Source organism: Tympanuchus pallidicinctus, unplaced genomic scaffold (genome assembly GCF_026119805.1).
Source record: "Tympanuchus pallidicinctus isolate F22 unplaced genomic scaffold, pur_lepc_1.0 scaffold3, whole genome shotgun sequence".
Classification (NCBI taxonomy): domain Eukaryota; kingdom Metazoa; phylum Chordata; class Aves; order Galliformes; family Phasianidae; genus Tympanuchus; species Tympanuchus pallidicinctus.
The window spans coordinates 11,654,259-11,671,497 of record NW_026294747.1 but is presented as its reverse complement, the minus strand read 5'-3'; the positions used below and the strand labels follow the sequence as shown (position 1 = coordinate 11,671,497).

At 40.9% G+C, this 17,239-nt stretch overlaps 2 protein-coding genes across 6 annotated transcripts in view; one reads left to right on the top strand and one right to left on the bottom strand.

The window, feature by feature from the left end:
- Positions 1-11,988, top strand: part of SERGEF (secretion regulating guanine nucleotide exchange factor) — a 129,045-nt gene extending 117,057 nt beyond the window's left edge. For 2 of the 4 annotated variants that reach the window (XM_052696958.1, XM_052696956.1), the window contains 2 exons: positions 3,283-3,366; positions 9,694-11,988. In XM_052696958.1, the coding sequence (XP_052552918.1) occupies positions 3,283-3,366; positions 9,694-9,884 (275 nt within the window). In that variant the 3' untranslated portion in view covers positions 9,885-11,988. Of the gene's footprint in view, positions 1-3,282; positions 3,367-8,892; positions 8,976-9,693 lie in introns of all 4 variants that reach the window. The other 2 variants (XR_008209826.1, XM_052696957.1) reach the window with 2 other exon arrangements.
- The window catches only part of KCNC1 (potassium voltage-gated channel subfamily C member 1), a 115,687-nt gene continuing 102,403 nt past the window's right edge, over positions 3,956-17,239 (bottom strand). Inside the window, exon 3 of one of the 2 annotated variants that reach the window (XM_052696950.1) lies at positions 3,956-4,222. In XM_052696950.1, coding sequence (XP_052552910.1) covers positions 4,059-4,222 — 164 coding nt within the window. In that variant the 3' untranslated portion in view covers positions 3,956-4,058. Of the gene's footprint in view, positions 4,319-17,239 lie in introns of both variants that reach the window. The other variant, XM_052696953.1, reaches the window with a different exon arrangement.

Sequence of the window (17,239 nt, the reverse complement as noted above, 5' to 3'; positions counted from 1 at the left end):
CAGTTCAGAATCCAGGTGTCTGTAACACTTGTGGAAGCAAAGAGAAGAACAAAGAGGAGGCTCAGGGGAGACCTTATTGCTCTCTATAGCTACCTGAAGGGAGGTTGTAGTAAGCTCTTCTCTCATGCAACTGGTGACAGGACTAGAGGGAATGGCTTAAAGCTGCACCAGGGGAGATTTGGGCTGGATGTTAGGACTACTACTACTCTGAAAGAGTGGTCAGGCACTGGAATGGGCTGCCCAGGGAGGTGCTGGAATCACCGACCCTGGAGATATTCAAGGAATGTTTGGATTTTGTGTTGAGGGACATGATTTAGTGAGAACTGTTGGTGGTAGGTGGATGGTTGGACTGGATGATCTTGTAGGTCTTTTCCAATCTCGGTGTTTCTGTGATTCTGTGAAAGCATTGAGGTGCCCCTAGAATGCACTTTGAGCCTTCTGTAACAGAGATATTTGTTTTTCCTAACCACAGTAACTCAAATGGTGCCATTTGCACATTTCATCACAAATTCTCTGACGTTTCTTTCCCAATATTGCTTACCTTCAAGAGAAGGCTGGAAAGAAGTGGTGCGAAAAGGAAGCATATGTATGGACTTGGGATTTGCAGAGGAGGCTGGAGGGAGCACCGCAAGGACAAAAATGGAGAAGCTGCTCTGTGGTGGTGATGCTGCTCAGCTAAGTGGCAAAAGTTTAGTCCTGTGTTTTTCTGAGACACTTTTTTTGCCAACTCAATATTGAAGCTCCTTTGCTTTTCTTTTAAATAAGAATAATGGATTTGAAATTAAATAGTTTAGTGGATAAAAGTAGCTGAAACACAATGTAATACATAAAGAATATAAAAAGGTGAAAGTTGGTAAGCTGTGCTTCTCATCTTGCCCAGAGTCTCTGTTCACCAGAAAAACAAGCATGTCAAAATTGGTGTTTATGCAACTGGTCTAGGCTTTTAATGGATACGGATGGCAGAACATTTCCCTTGCTTAATATCAGCAAGCAATTCCCCTGGACTTCACTCAGCAGTCATATATGGAATTGAAGTGATGTTTGGAGAAACAGATCCAATCCTGCCTCCTGGGCACTTTCTTTTTTGAAGCTGTCTGCTTTGATTCTCTTGCTGAGCATTTTTAATTCTTATGGTATGATGCTCATTTTTTGCCCTCCATACCTGAGATAGCCTATTCTCCAACTACTTCTACATCTGCCATTGATCATTTGCTTAGGTTTTCCAGAATGCTTACTTGGATTTCAAATACTGCTTGAAAACTACAGCAGAAAAGTAGTGGCTATATTCTTAGGCTTCTGGTCTTCCGAGCTATTGGTTACCTGGAAAAGGAAAGAGTTTGTGTGTCTTCTCTGATAAATAATATCTGGCATAATTTGCTTGCCTGAACGATACGGCTGAAGCCTCCAAACTTTTGTTATCTCTTAAGGAATTGAAAGAGCTAGAACACTTGGGTTCTGCTTTAGAGAAAGTTTTTTTGCTGAAAACTCGCTGATTTCAAAGCAGGCAAACCATGTGGATGGGGTTCAGGGTGCAGTTTGTGGTGGGATTGCTTTGTAGGATTTTATTATTGGTTTTTTTATTTGTTTTGTAAGGTGCTTTTCTTCAATTTCTGTTTTACCTGCAATTGGAAGTTAACACAAGCACAGCCCATCAGAGCCAATCTAGGGTAAAAAAGACCAAACCATTGTGCTTTATCTGTGTCTAAACAAATGCAGCTTATTTTTGGTGCACGCACTTGAAGTAAACCACTTAAGCTCTATGAAGTCTGAATCATGGGATTTTTTTCTTTCTTTTTTTTTTTTTTTTTTTTTTGCTTGCTTGGTTTCATCTCTTTTCATAACTCTGTCAAAATCACTCTGTTTCCTTCTTTGAAAGGGATGTGATTAGTTCCCAAGACCGTGCTGTGTGAGGGAAATGATGGTTTTAAGTGGCAGCAGAGTGAACATCCTAATGTTAACACTGTCTTAAGTCATTTACTTTTTGCTCATTTTAGGTGCCTAAGTGACCCAGCTGTTGTTTTGCTTCTGAGTAGATCCTGAGTTAACCCCTTCAGACACCCAGCATGATGGCTAGTTTGAGAATCCCCATAACAGCAGACACAAAAACGGAGACAGGCAAGGCACGTGGTCTGTAGGAGATTTATTAGATGTGCACTTGCACTACAGTACAGTGTGGTATAGGCACGTCTGAACCAGATACAAGTAGCCTAAATCAAGAACAACAGTGCAGCACAAAAAAGTAATCCACAAATCCTGCCCAGAATGGAGGGTAAATCAGCTCGTCCTGAATCCCTTTTTTCCAGCTATGCTGTAGCTTGCACCAAGCTAGGTATTTTAAAGCTCTCACATGTACACATAGACTGCAGTGCTATCACTGTTGAAACTGCAGTGCCTGCTCTTGCAGGGAACTATTATCTGAGCCGTTGTGCTATGCTAACATTGCAGCTTGAAACTCTGTCAAAGTAAGGTAACCTAATAATTTAACTGCTGGGTTTTAATTGCTTCTATAAGGTGAGGTTTCCATAGCTGTGAGCAAATCTGCCAGTACAATCAATACGGAGGGAACTGAGAAACTCAATGCCTGCTTCTTTCCTCAACTTTGCTCTTGTGTTTCTAACACTTCTGCTCATGACTTCTGGACTTCACCTCAAAGTCCAGCCCACCTGTTAAGCATGGGAAAAAAAAGAAAAGCCCTCGCTTTAATATCTGCAAGCAGTTGTTTAATCTTCGCTCAGCAGTAACACACATTCATATAATGTGTCTTGTAGCTAGACCAAAATGCAGCCTTGCAGTTATAAAGGAAAATGAAAGGGGATACGTCCAAACTAAAGCCCATTTAAGCACAAAGCTATTCTACAGAAGATGGCCAGAAGGTTTATGTGTGTCACCTCTTGGTTCTGAGTTACAGAGAATTGCATTCTCCAGAAAAGGACATGTTCAGAAACAAATCCCAGAACAAAACATTCTCTTTTATTGGTGCAAACAGCCCTTCAGGGAAAGGGAGTAGCAGTCAGACAAGAAGAAATTGGAGATAAATGTCTTTTTACTTTCTGTTTTATCATACTTATTTTTTATAAGTTGCCAAGGGCTGACAGCCTAACATGCATGATCTCCTTAAAATGACAGGCTTGTAACTAGACTGGGGTGTGGTACAAAGAGCTGCTTTCTAAAAACCACAAAGTGCCAAATCATTTCCAAAATGCTCTTCTACCTAGCTCTTCTTGCTTGAGGAGAGGATTCCTAAGAGACCCCAACGTGATCTCTTCTAATTTCAACCAACAGATAAGGAAGCACCGTTTCACTTTCATGCTGCTGCTCACCTTGCTGTCTGTAACTTCTGCCTTTCTGGTTTACACTGCGTATGCAGTAAGTTGCATGTGGCTGTAGCGCAGGTTGAAGGGCTTGTCAGAGTCTTGCATGTGTTCATCTCTGTACTTCTCATTATCTGTTACTTTTCCTAGGCTGTGCTGAAGATGGCCTTCAGTTCCTTCAGTTCTCGGTCTTGGCTGTAGTGTTCTAGGTCAGAACAAGTTGCAGCTGTCCCTTCCTTTTCTTTGAATAATCATTTATTTCTGTTTAAAGCATATATAAATTTGACACAGGAATGCGTTATGCCCACGTTGGCACAAATGGCTGTGGCACCATGTGGTCTGGGGCACTGAAATGACTCGTCACTTCTTGGTGTGTTTTGACATATTGCTTGGGCTGTTTTACTTTCCATGGGCATCCTCTTACTAAGCACTTAGTAACAGGCATTTTCCATTTGTTTTTCTTGACGTCACACAGAAATAGTCATGGGACTGCAGCCCCTGTCTCAGTGCTGAGGCCGCGATTGCCTAGTGCTGGTCATACAGAGTTAGAGCACTGACTTATGTCATGCCTGTCAGTCTGAGAAGCAGGGATGGAAGCTGTGGGTAGGAACGTCACTGCCACACCTCATGTTCCGATGGAGCAGACAGCAGTGCTGCATTCAGAGCCTTATGATAAATCTCCTCACTGACAACTTTGCGAGGTGTTCTTGTCCTATGCTGTGAGAGCAAAATGTAAAGATTCATCTTCTACAGGTGTAAAAAGCAAGCATCTTTAATGCTTATTCCTCTCTGCACTGCAGCAGTTTCATGTATGATATAATCCTCATGTATTGTCAGTGGGCCAGATACATTCAGCCTCGCACAGAGTCGTGAGTCCGCATTTTGTTCGGTGTTGAGGTGGAGATGCATTCCTGCTGGAAGGAATTGAAATGTTTGAGTAATACCAAAAGGAAAACCCTGTGCAGCACCCGTGAGCCTTAGTCATAAGAAGTACCACTGGCGTTTGCCTGTGAAAACAGAAATGTGAACAATTAATGCTTGCAATAGATTCACCTTTTTGCTACCCTACTCACAGCAAAGCAAACACCTCCCTCTTACAGAACTTCAGTTCTTCCACAAAAACTGATAATGTGGAAACAAGGAATCTAAAGTTACAAGTACATTGTTTTTAAATCCTAGAATGTAATTTTGTGCATTTCTTCGGCTTTTTGTTTTCAGAATGGCAATGGATAACTGTGAAGGAGCAAATAAAGTTCCTTGTGAACTAGAACTGTGATGGACCTAAGCCAGGGCTTGTCTGGTATAATGTGGAAGGATTCTTTTCAGTAGATGCATGCTAATTTGTGCAGTGAGCCACTGAGCTACTGCTTTCTTTTGCTCTGTAAAAACAAAGAAATCTCTGTTCCTGTTGTGTATTAACAAGATGCCTCTACCACTAGTGAGTGGGCTTATTTGTCTGATGCATAAAAACAGTGTATAGGCAAATGCATCACATTTGTATGAGAATACAATTTTTTTTTTATAAGGACTATTGTTGCTTTGTCTTTTCCCTGTTTCTCTACAGAGGAATGGATACTGGTGCTGAAGGAGAAGCTATAAACTGGGCTTTACCATTTCAAGTGAAATTTGCGTTAGATGTGTATCCTTCTATCCATGTGGTGCTTGCTGCAGGTGTGTGCTGTGAGTCCCTGCTGGATGGCAGTGGGAAGCTGTCCTCCTTAGGGCCTAGGCTCAGCCAGGGTGCTTGACATGAGGGCAGCTGACTTGTCACTTGGGTACCACTGTGCTGGGGAGAGAATGAGTGATCTTGGTCTGGTGTCTGGGAGAGACACTGGGGATGCTAACTGTCTGGAGGCCAACTTGGAAGTCAGCATGTCTCTAGCAACTTGAGTTCATGCTTGATATCAAGACATGTTTTTTCTTATCTGCACTTCAAGTGAGAGCTGCAGTGCCCGTGGGTTTGCTCTAACTTTCAGTGAAGTCAGGTGCATGTTTCTGAGCATCATGGTCCTGAGAAACTTCAACGGCAGTTGGTGAGGCTGCCTGGAGGCCATGCCAACTCACTTCTTGAGAGGTGGGTGTGAGTGCAGCTCTGCAAGGAAGCGGGTGCTGCATTGCACGGGGCTCCTTCCTACTTTGGGAGGTGACATAAAATGCCTTGGAGTCACATTGTCTTATATTCCACTTACTAAACTTAGCCTGTTACAAGACTTTGCAGAATGTTTGGAGTGTTCTTGTAGTTACTTCTATGTTTCCATGTCTTTCTGCGGAAAAGAGTTGATAGTAACTGTTTCTTATGTTTTAAAATTGCAAATGTTTTCCTCTAATGACAGAATAACTCTTGCTAATGAAAATGCAGTAGTGGTAGAGATATTTCTATACTTGTATTTTGCATGATAATCTTGGATACTAGGTATCATGAAAACATAGGAAGACTTTATTTCTTTGTATTTTACCACTTCTTAGGGGAGATACAGTCTAAATCCTTTGTATATTACATTGTGCTTTGTGAGGTTTAAAGTGTTTTCTAGTAGTCAAAAGGGGTGGCTGATACAATGCATTTTGTTCTTGGTTCTGCCCTGGTTCTGTTTGAAGTTCTCAGATTTGCTCCTAGCAAATTGCCAGTCTCTTGCCAGCTATAACTTTATCTGTGACCATCTGTAGAGTAGCACTGATTGAAAGTTAAGAGAATATTTTTTGAAATGTTGGAGTACTGCTAAGAGCGCAGAGCTTAATTATAGAGCGATGCTAAAATACTTTGATGTATCCTTAATATGCAGATTTGTCTGCTGAATACCTTAGTTCAAGATACTCGAGCTGTCTTTAAAGCCAGCTTCCTTCTGTGTATGTGTGGCTGGAAGAGTGGGAGCGGGTGCAAAGAGAAAGAAAAGAAAGAGGCTTTTAAAGATCTCACTGGTTGGTCTCCAGGGCACAGTGGGTTAGAAGCAGACAGGTTGCAGCCTGAAACTAGGCAGCAGCAGTGTTTGTAGATTCCTTGTTTCCAAGGGATTTTACTTTACCTTCAGACTCATTGCAAGATGTGATTTGTCATAACCTATCTTCAGCTGTTTAAAATGATCTGCCTGGGCTAAGACAATTGGTCTCCTTCTGTAATCACCAGAGTGAGATAAATTTGCTTTTGACATCGGTGTTTAGGTAAGATGAATTGCCTCCACTGACTATTAAAGAAGACTTGAGGGTACCTATAGCTAAATCACTTGTCTTGTAGGTGGTTGAAATGCACTGAAATCTCATCCAAAGCTGCTTACTTCCTAGCATTCAGTCTTCTCATCTGAAGAACGGAGTACTTGGTGATAAGGAGCGAATTAAACCTCCGCTGCCCCAGAATCCCATCCAAGATACTGCAGCTTGTTTTTAACTAAGAGTGCATCCCTCCAGCTGAATCAAGCTGTGGATTGCAGCTGTCACTGAAGTTACACTGAGAAAAGCCTGGTAGTCATTGCTGCAACCTCTTCTTGCCATCATGACCTAAGCTGACAGACTTGTAGGTTTTTATCAGTAATAAACTGAACAGAAAGAATTGAAAATGCTTGAACTGCATTTAGGTTAGCCCTGAGGCTGGTCAAGCAGTTGGACGTGGTGAAAGTAGGTCCCTTCCAAACGAATTCTTCTATTCTGAGCAGGAAACATTTGCCATCCCCAGCCCTCTCATAGTTCCCCCCATCAAACTAAAATAAAATAAAACAAAATGTGTGTGTATGGGAAGAAAAAGGAATTAAAATGAAACTGGCTTCCTTTGGCCAGAGGATAACCCTTAGTTCCCTTTAATGAAGGCATTGAGCTCTGCATCTATTCCTTCTATGTAGTTTTTTTTCAGTAAGCGCTTCATTATTTTTGGTCTTCACTGGATTCAGCTTCTGTGCCAGTGAATTCCAAGTCTGCACATTCCCTCTCAGCCAGTGCCCCATGGCCATGTTGTTGGCTCTCCTGCATGGTTCTTTAATGAGAGGGCAAAAAATGCCCTCAGTGTGCTCTCTGCACATTCTCTGACAGAAATCTAGCAGCTGGCCTCATTGTGCCCAAACCTTTCAGAACATTTTCCCCAGGCAGATGTAGGTATCTAAGGTATCGCACACCTTCCTTTTTGTGCCAAAAAGACTCTCTGCCTTTTAGCTTTTTGGGAAATGTGACTCAATGTTGATGAGAGCCCTCTTTGTGCCTTGTTATTCTGTATCTGTCAGCTCCCCCCTCGGCCCTTCAGGTTCCTGCCTGGCTCCCCATATATCTGTGCGTGGCCTTTCATAAATCCTAGTTACTCTGCATGTATGCCCTATTGCCAGCTTTCCCTCTCAGCCTGTCTCAGTTAACATGAAGCTTGCTGGAGCTGGATGCAGGGATGCATTTGTTGCCCTTTTTGCATGCTGGGAGAATGCTTGGAGAGTAGTGTAGAAGATTCAGTGTTTCTGACTCTGGCAGATATTCTTGTCTGTGGTTTTTTTAGCTTGTAAATTTTTTAAAAAGATGTTTAGGTCTGTTTCTCAATTCAAGAGACTACTATCTGTGTCTTAATATATTTATTGTATCATAAATACCTTGTTGAGCAGTTTGTAATTGAAAGTGAACAAAATTTTTGATTTCCTTTCTTTTGTCCTGCTGGAATAAGATGAAAAAAAACCCCACAACCATTCAGATGCAGTGAGTCCCCATACCAGCAAATCAGCACGCTGCATTGTAGTCATTGTACTAATTGCTAGTGGCCTCATCACAAAAGGCTTGCTATAGTCATCTTGTTAATGTAAGAGCATGTTACGTTCCCTTTTCATTAAATTTGGAAGTCTTCCCACTCTCATTAGGCTTATTCTGCAGGATCCATGTTTTAGCAACTGTGCAAAAGAATGCTTTTCCTTACATGCAGATGGTTTTGAGCTTGACAATTTCCCTGAATAATTTTTATGTGATCAGTTTTAGTCTCTTTGTTAATGATGACCTTTTGCTGCTTGTTAATATCTACGTAAATATTTTTACCTGGTGCCTTAATAAAAATAAAAGTGTTAACCTCTTAGATGTTCTATTCAGTGGTCTTTACATGTGATCTGTTGCATGCTTCTTAGTATATTTCTACAGCATGTGCATTTGTGCTGTATGTTCAGCCGTTGATATTGCACATGCATGCTATTGAGAGAATTTGGAGCCTTCTAGGATGAGAACTGCCATTTCTGGATGAGGTGAGCTGTATTTAGCTCACTGTGGCATTCTAGCAGTGTTTTGCAGTAGTCTATTTCTTCAAAGAGCATCAAGAAAATAAAAGCTCTTTATCTGATTTCAGTAACATTTACAAATAGTTACAGAAGAGAACTTTTGATAGAGTAATATGTAGAGACACAGGATGAGAGTGGAGTTTGGAGGAGAGTATACCTATGGAGCAATTGATTTGCCAATTTTGGAAAGTAAAATGATTTTAGAATTGTGACTGAGATTAAATTTGGTGAATTCTGGCTTTTTTTCTGATTATTTGTACTCCAGAGTGGCACTTCATGCTGTCATACCTGCTGCATATCAGAAATTACACTGGCATCAGAAACATCACTCTCTTACAGCATGGACTCCTTTTTCTTTACAGAAATTCACAGACAGTTCTGTGATGGCTGAATAAGGAAAAGGAAGTTGGGAAGAAATATCCCTTGTTAATAAAAGAAGACAGGGGTTGGTTTGGTTTTTTTCTTATGCTAGCTATTTATGGGACAGAATTTACATGTTGTGCTTTAAGAAAGAGTACTGTAGGATAATGTTAATGCATGGACCATGATTTGGGATATAAAAGAGGAGATAAAAAAAAGATAATGAAGGAAAATAAGAATAATAATAACAGCAGTATAGTAGTACCAAAGCAAACGGAAGAGGTGTGCTGCTCGCAAGTAAGGCATGTTGTCCGTGTACAGGAAAAGGTGAGATTTCATTCCTACTCACTTGAAAGCAGCAATGAACTATTGTTTTTCTGCCTCATGGCCCTTGTCCCTCAGTCTTACAGGCTGTGCTGTGTGAATTGAAGTCACTAAGTTCAGTTTGTGCTACCAAATTTTGCTTACAAAAGTGAACTTGAAAGATAGGAATCCCATTTCAGGAAGGGTTATTAAAATATTGAGTGATTCCTGTGGGCACGGGATAAATATTGAGCAGTGTATTTACTAAGTGATTTTCAAAAGTCTTTATTCTTTTCATCTCTTATGCTATTATAATATGAAGTGATAAAGAATAACATGTTGTTTTATTGAAATTTTCAGGAGAACGAGAACATTTTTTTCTCACCTACGCAGAATTTATTAAAATCTAGTCAGAAGACAACATGGCTAATCCTTCTCCTTAAACTAGTAAACTGTTGTAGTTTTTGTCTTAATTCAGTGTTTTGTATCTTCTCTTCTAGGTGGCTGTTGCTTCTCTTGGGGATGGAACGAACATGGGATGTGTGGTGACGGCACAGAAGCAAACATTCATGTACCAAAGCCAGTGAAAGCTCTTGGTTATGCAGAACAGATCTTAATTGGATGTGGGGCAGGACACTCCTTGGCTCTTTGTCAAAACTCCACGTTAGACTCAGGACACGAGAAATCTTAGCAACATGGATGTGGATGGACGTCGTTGGGTTGCGTAGCTCAGAAGTTCTTCAAGAAGATTGCCTGAGATTAACATGGCAGCTGGAAAGTGTGGAAGTTTGTTCCCAAACTATAAGAAATGAGCGTGCTTAGAACAGTATGGGAAAAATAAAAATCAAACAGTTATTTTAAAAAATTATGTCATGGGTTCTTTGTACAGGAATTGACTTTCTTACCCACAGGTAGAATGACGTTTTGCCTCGATGCAATATTGAAGAAAGAATGACTCTTTCTTGTCTTTCTAAGAAGTCTTTGAGGAGGAAACTGCCTGTCTAATCACTTATCGTTAGTGTAAAAATTCAGTCTAATGTGAAAAAAAAAGATTGAGGAAACAATGTGAGAAGGTGGAAACATGGGGCCAGCTCTGGTCTTTTATTAATGTATCTGCATGTCACGATGAGCATGTGTTGCACCTGCCAGCTTTTATTGAAGTTTTGAGCTCCCAGCATCTTAAGAAATCCAGTTGAAAAGAGAAATGCCAGTGAACATAAATAGAGGCATATGCACATTTTAAGCAGAAGATCAGAATTTTGAGAAAATAGATACGATTTAGAAGACTGGCAAAAGGAGAAAATGAGGCTCTTCTGAAATAAGCTACGTGTTGATTAAACTGAGAGGAACAGCGTTTCTGAGGAATTATCTTCTGTGCCAGACATCCATTCAATAGATATTCACAGGGCTGCAGATCCACACAAATTATTATTAACTTGAAAATTAAACCTAAAGTTCTTGAAGCTACTGATAGGAAAGAGAATCTTCTGAGAGCCCTTGGAAACAACAGAAGAGGTCTTGTCAAAGAGCGTAAGTCAGTTGTAGCTGCTGAGGACAGTTTGATCCAACATAGCTGATGTATTTGTAGCTGCAGCCGAATAGGAAGGCTTCCAGATATAAACAGAAACTTTTTACAAGTTCTCTAGCTTAAGAGGCAGACCAGAATGCTCCTGGTAGCGTCAGCTTTCACATCAGCTTGGCAGTCCATCTGAGGTTCTGATCAGAGTGTGCCCACAATACTAGCCCCAGGTGAGTGCTGGGTAGAGAAACATATGCCTTATACTGATTGTGGTGGGAGAAAAGTGTAAGTTGTCTTCAGATACTATTAACTGCCTATGGTGAGCAGAATTTTGGAAGCTATTTATAAAACTCTTCCACACAAACGCAGTGGATGCCATTAAACTAGATGTTTACCACCCACGATAGTTAAATTTGCTGTGATGTATGTCAAGTTCTAAATATAGGGAGTACTACTGTGTGGTAAACACACCTTTTAATGAGAACTACTGTTACTAAACAGTGGTTTAATTTTTAAATGAGGGTTTGCCAGGGAGGAGGCTTTATAGAATTGCAAAATACTAAGAGAAGGGCTGTTAGAAAATAGGATGGCAAAACTGTATTGACCTGTCAGCTAACTCACAAGGGGGAGGGAGGTATATGGGCTTTGGGGTTTTTTCTCCTTGCTGTTTCAGTGGTTACAGTTCATGGCCTCATTTTCAGACGTTTTGTCTTTCTGTTCAGTGGAGAAGAAATCTGTAGTAAGAAGCTGGTTATAACTGCATTGCAGATACTGAAGGAAACTGTTAGAATAACAGAATGGGACCAACTGCAAAAAGTGCGAAATTGAATCTTCCATTGTATGCAAGATTTAATCTTCCATTTTCTCATCTCTGTCGGTTGTGGTTCTTCACAGTAATACCCTATTCTAGACTGCTACTTCAGACACTTTTTACTTCTCTGCCAGGCTGCTATTTATTGACTCCTCAGTACTATTTTCTGCCTAAAACAACCTCTCTGATACATGCACTGAACAGTTGCTCATGCTTTTTAGACAGTTTCATCTGGAGTTCCTTCTTTCATTTTCCTCAGATCTGTGCACTGAATAAACATTATCTTGTTTCAGTGGGAAGTATGCTGAGAATAATTTTGTTCATTGGTCAATGATAGCTAGTATGTGACCCACAGGCCCTGGGTTTTGCTGTATTAGGTGTGTTTTGGTTGAGTAAGCTGTTGGTGCAGTCCCTTTCAGAGGAATCTAACTAATGTAACAAATAAATGGGACGTGGTTATTTGAACTGGTCATTCTTTCATGCTTGCCTTTGGAAATGTGAAGAATGTTTTGACATTTTAAAGAAGAAAGTGTCTGTTTATTTGTTCCTGGTCCTGTTCTTGAGTTTCATGTTGCCTGTGTTGTTAATCTTTTCAAAGGAGGGGAACTGCATTTTCTCTGGTTCTTTCTCTTGCCTATATATATTGAGAACACTGGAAAGTAATATCTTGTCTTGAGAACTTGATGTACTACGTACATCCTTTGCAGTTAGTCAGGATCTCAAGATGCTGCTGTAGTAGAAGGAATGAATGACAGCTCATTGTAGACTGTATGTGGTTGAATGTGGAAAGAGAAAAAGTTATTCATTCAGAAACGAATGCTGTGTTTTGTATGTCAGCATGCTTTGTTTGCAGAATAAAACATTGTACAGTATCAGCAGAGTCTTTCTGCCCTAAGGAAGGGAGCACACAGTGGAAGGCTTTCAGTCAAGCAAAGAAATGCTCTTTGTTGCTGCTGCTCAGGAGATATTGCTGATCGGTGTCCCGGAGAAGGTCAGTCTTTGCAAAGCAAAATGCAGAGCCAGCATGCTATGCTAATGTTTCTGCAGTGCAAAGAGGATGTGTTTATGCAGGTCTTTAGTGCTAAACAAGCTTTTTTCTTAAGAAAGATACGTTCAGATGCAAATAAGTTAACAAGGTTTGTAATATTTTCCCAGTGTGTAACACTGGAAGAAGGCAAGAAGTGTCTGTTTAGCCATTCTCTCTTCCCTTCTCATGCCAGTGAGGTGTGTGTGTGAGGAGATGGATGAAGTTTTGAACTCTTTGCCCTCAGACCAGAGAGATCTTAGGCTTTTGGGCAGAGGAGGCTAAGGAAGCTGCTGTACATATTTCTCTTGTTTGAAGCCATAGGACATCTGCAGTTGCTACACAACCAACCTCCATGTGAACCTGTGCAAGACACTTCTGTGCCATTTTAAAAAATGCTGCAAGTAGGAAGATGCTAGGTTCAGAAGTTTCTTTTTCTTGGAGGATTTGTTTAGGCCACTTAGCAGTCACTAAGTTACTTGACTTTGTGTAGTCCCTTGATTGACTTTATGCTTTTCTGCTTGGAATGTGCTTTGGTTTTGTTTTATCTGACATTTTGGAGACATAAGACTTTAAGTTGGGGATGGAAAACGGAGGAAGGAGGTAAGTTTGGATGTACAGAAGAAAGGAGACTGTGGACAAACATTTAAATGAGTGGCAGTAGAAAAAGCCTAGCATAGTCGGGTAAAGCAGGTGAAGGGAGGGCAGGAGTTCAAAATGAAGGCCCTGTACAGCATTCATACTGGTATGATGCAAGTAAGCTGAGGTACAAACACAAGCTGTTCTGCTTTCTGGATGTTATAGCTCTCCCTCTCTCATTGTTTGTTAAGAACATGAATTTTAGACTTGCTGTGAGCTTTTGTTCTTGCACATAAGGCATCTTGAAATTTCCAGTTCTCTTCAGTTGAAACAGCATCATGTGTTCTCACCTTCCAGTCTTGGAAATCTTTAATTCAGACCTGTGAGACAGCACATAAGCTAATCTTTTCTACTTTTCCACTAAATCCCACAAATTCTGGGTCAAACTTTTACCCGACTTTTGCGAGACTTCAAGTCAGTTTCATCGTCAAGATGATGGCAGATCTTTCTCATTACATTGTGGTTATGATTTCAATAAAAAGCCCTCTTCATATGGCAAGCCTCATGCATTTTCTCTTAACTAGATAATGTCTTCTAAAAGGCTCTAAATTTCTTCACCAGTTTTTAGTCATGCTTTTGTTGTTTACTATCAGCTTATAGTTGAGAGCAGCTGAAAAGGGAAGAAAAATACTTACGAAGAAAATGTATGACTTGCTTCCCAAAGGCTAGAAATGGTAGATAATCATCTGGTATGATTTAAAAATATGTACAGTAGAGAATGGGCTTTATGCCAGACTGATAGAAGACTGCAGCTGATTCAAAAAATAACTGGAGATTGGAACTTTAGACATATCAAACTCTTAATTTATTTCCAAAAATAACCATGGAAGTACATGCTTTGTTCTTTTTATAATAGCTTTTGTGTTTTTCTTAATTCCTGATAAATGCTGACATCTTGCTCTGTGTTAGAAAGAACGATTTAATAGTCCTAAAATGAAATGGTTAGTTAGCATGGAAGTGGCCCTAAAATATAACAATAAAGGGAGGTGTTTTCCATTTGCACCTTAGAATTTGATGGAAGAAACTGGGTAGGTGAAGCTGCTGTTGTTTTGTAACCCTGCTAGTCAGCTATTCAGTGAACCAAAGGATGTTTTCAGCTGTTTGCTAACTTTGTTCACAGATTCGTCTTTCACTCATTTCTGCATTTGCCCAATTTTAATGCAGAGGCAATTTTTATTCATTTCTGCCTCTGTGGAACATTGAAAGAAAATATGCGACAGAGTACTCGGCAGTGAAGATGGTCTTTGAGTATTGGAACTGTGACCTGGATGGACCTTGTGCTGTGTTATGGGAGAGGGGGAAACATGTATTTGCAGAGTTATGGGGAAGATGTTATTCAGTTTAGTTAGCATCAAGAGCAACAAAGTAATTCCTGAATGAAAGCTGGCCATGGAGATGAACATCTATTTTTTTGAAACTTTAGGCATTTTTGGTTTGCGACTTGTTGGATTTTGATTCATTTTCAGGCAAGCCTTTGCAGGTTGGAAACACCTAAGTCCAATTCCTGTGTTTGTGAGCCTCTCAATTTTCATCTTTCTCCTCTATTTCCAGACTGCTTTGTCTATAGACCAACTTGTTACTCATACACAGCACAATCTGTATGATGACAGTTCCCTGATCATCATAATTTAAGTGTATATGAACACTTTGCTGAAAGACTGTTTTTACTCTATTATTATTATTATTATTATTATTATTATTATTATTATTATTTGAAAGTAGAATCAAGAATTGGGAGATTTTTCTGAAATCTCCCAATTCTGAAATCTGAATGTTCTGAAATGATTTTTTTTTTTCTTTTGCTTCAAATGACAAATGAGTTTAGCTTTTGTTTTGTTTGTACTGATTTGAACGCATGAAGACATGTGGTACTTAAATTAGGGCAGCAGAGGAGTTGCCAGTCAGTAATGAAGATGCTCTGTCATTTTAACTGTGTGGGTGCTTAATCATTTTCCATAATAATACTTTGCTTTAAAGTACTAAAGGAAAGGAATCCCTGTAAGAGCACGGTGTTCTTCTGCAGACCAGGAAGCATGGTGTCTCTTACATAATCTAGTTGCTGCTCTCCTCTGATGCCTTAATTCTGAGTACATAATTATGAAAAACTATTTCTACTTAAATTCTGCTTTTCATCTTTTGTCCTCAGAACATTTTAAAAAGAGGCAACACGGTAGAAACAGGAGATGAGGCACAAAAAATTGACAAGTCCCAGCCAAGGTAACTCAGCATGTCTACAGCAGAACCAAGAATAAAATTCCAGTCTTATGATGCCCAGGCCCAGGGCTCTGCTTCAGACCAGCGGTCCTTGAAGTTTATAGGTCAGCCTCGTGCTCCTACTTCCCTCTCTCCTTGCTTTCTTCATCCTCCCCACTACCCCCACGGCTGGTTCTTCTCGTACTCCCAACCCTGCTGTTTGCTCACCCCACTCTTTAGACCAGTCCTGTGTCCTTCTATTCTCCCTGCACCACTATCTTCCTGCCATCCCTTCCTCTTTCCATAGCTGTTGGTGTCACATTGCCACAGCTGAGCTGCATGCCTGCAGCCATGTGTGCCCTCAGCGGTAACTGTGCCAATATGACAGCAACGCTCTGCCTGTGGCTGACTGACAAACCCCATGGCGAGCAGTAGAGAAGCCAGTGAAAGCCTTGGAGCACATGCCCTTTGTATGGAGATGTTTGGGCCCTAAGTACTTGCATACAGTTTTGGGAGAGCTGAGGTCTGGAAGCCTGGCCTGCTCAGCCAGGGCCAGGAAACTTCCGGTGTTTTATGTGATAAGCAAAGCAAGTCAAGAGCTACAGTTCCTGGATGTACTTTGTAATTTGAGGCTGAATTTGAATTTAAATATCGCTCTTGATCACAAACAAGCATTCATATTCCCATGAAAGAGAAAGGGTGCACCTACACTCCTAGATGAGTGCAGAAGCTTTGGGGCTTCTGAACAGACAGGTGTTTCATGCCCAAACTCAAACAGATGAGTGACTTAAAAATAACCTACATAATTGAAGCACATCTTCACGAAATGAAGTTAGTTTCTGGGAGTGCAGAGGCAAAGTTGTTCTCAGCGTATAAATGGAAAGCAGAGCAGGGTGCTGCTGCGCTTTGAAACCACGCAGAGGATATGCAAAGTGGCAGGCTAATAACTGTGCTTGGGATTGCCTCAGGATATCTTTCATAAGCGGCTCAGATCTCAGTTTCCTTGTGAGCGTCCTTGCCTTAGTCCTGCTCGCTCTCTGTTGTATTTCAGTCTTCTCATTTGTCCTAGCAGACATTTGTTTCAGTGATGTATTTTCTTCTTGGACCTGAAACTTTAGGGAGAAAGAAGGCAATTTATGTGAAGAATCACTTTATCCAGATTAATGACTGCTGCGCATGACTGTTACCACAGTGGTAGTAGCTGGGTTCTTTGTTGGAGTGGGGGAGCAGAAACCACTCTTCAGGTCCGTGCTGTCTAAAGTGGTAGCTGTGGAGAGTGCTTTGCACAGCTGGGTTGCCCAAGAAAAGAAGGGCACAGGGCTGCACATGTTTGGCTGGGGTGAGCTGCCTGTGATAGACAGCAGCCCATGGTGAGTGCCAGTCGGAGGAAGCATCAGTATTGAGGCAGGCTCAGCTGGTTGGCTCTCCATTGCTGGGAGATGAGGTTCCAGGGGAAGAAACCTGGATGTTCACTTTCAGCAGGAAAGGGGCAGAGTTCAGCTCAGCTGCTGACTGTGCTACTGTTTTTACCTTGGCTGACATTAGAAGCAGTTGGTGGCATTATTGCAAGTGTGAGGCCAGAATTTAGCCACACATCTTAATTCTTCTATTAAAATATATACCCCCTGTGATGGGAGTGAGCATGTTTGAGGAGTTTAATGTTCTAATAACCCAGAAAACCTCTTTGAATGTAAAGCAGCTTGTATGCTGTGTTAAGTTTCTCACTAAACTCAGTGTCAGGATTTGGTGCAGCAGATCCTACTGAATGTAGGATTATACATCAACTATACATCGACTTTCCAGTTGTTGGTGCTGCTTCTATAGTGCAAGGGGAAGCAGTAGGGTCTTAAGCTGCAGAGC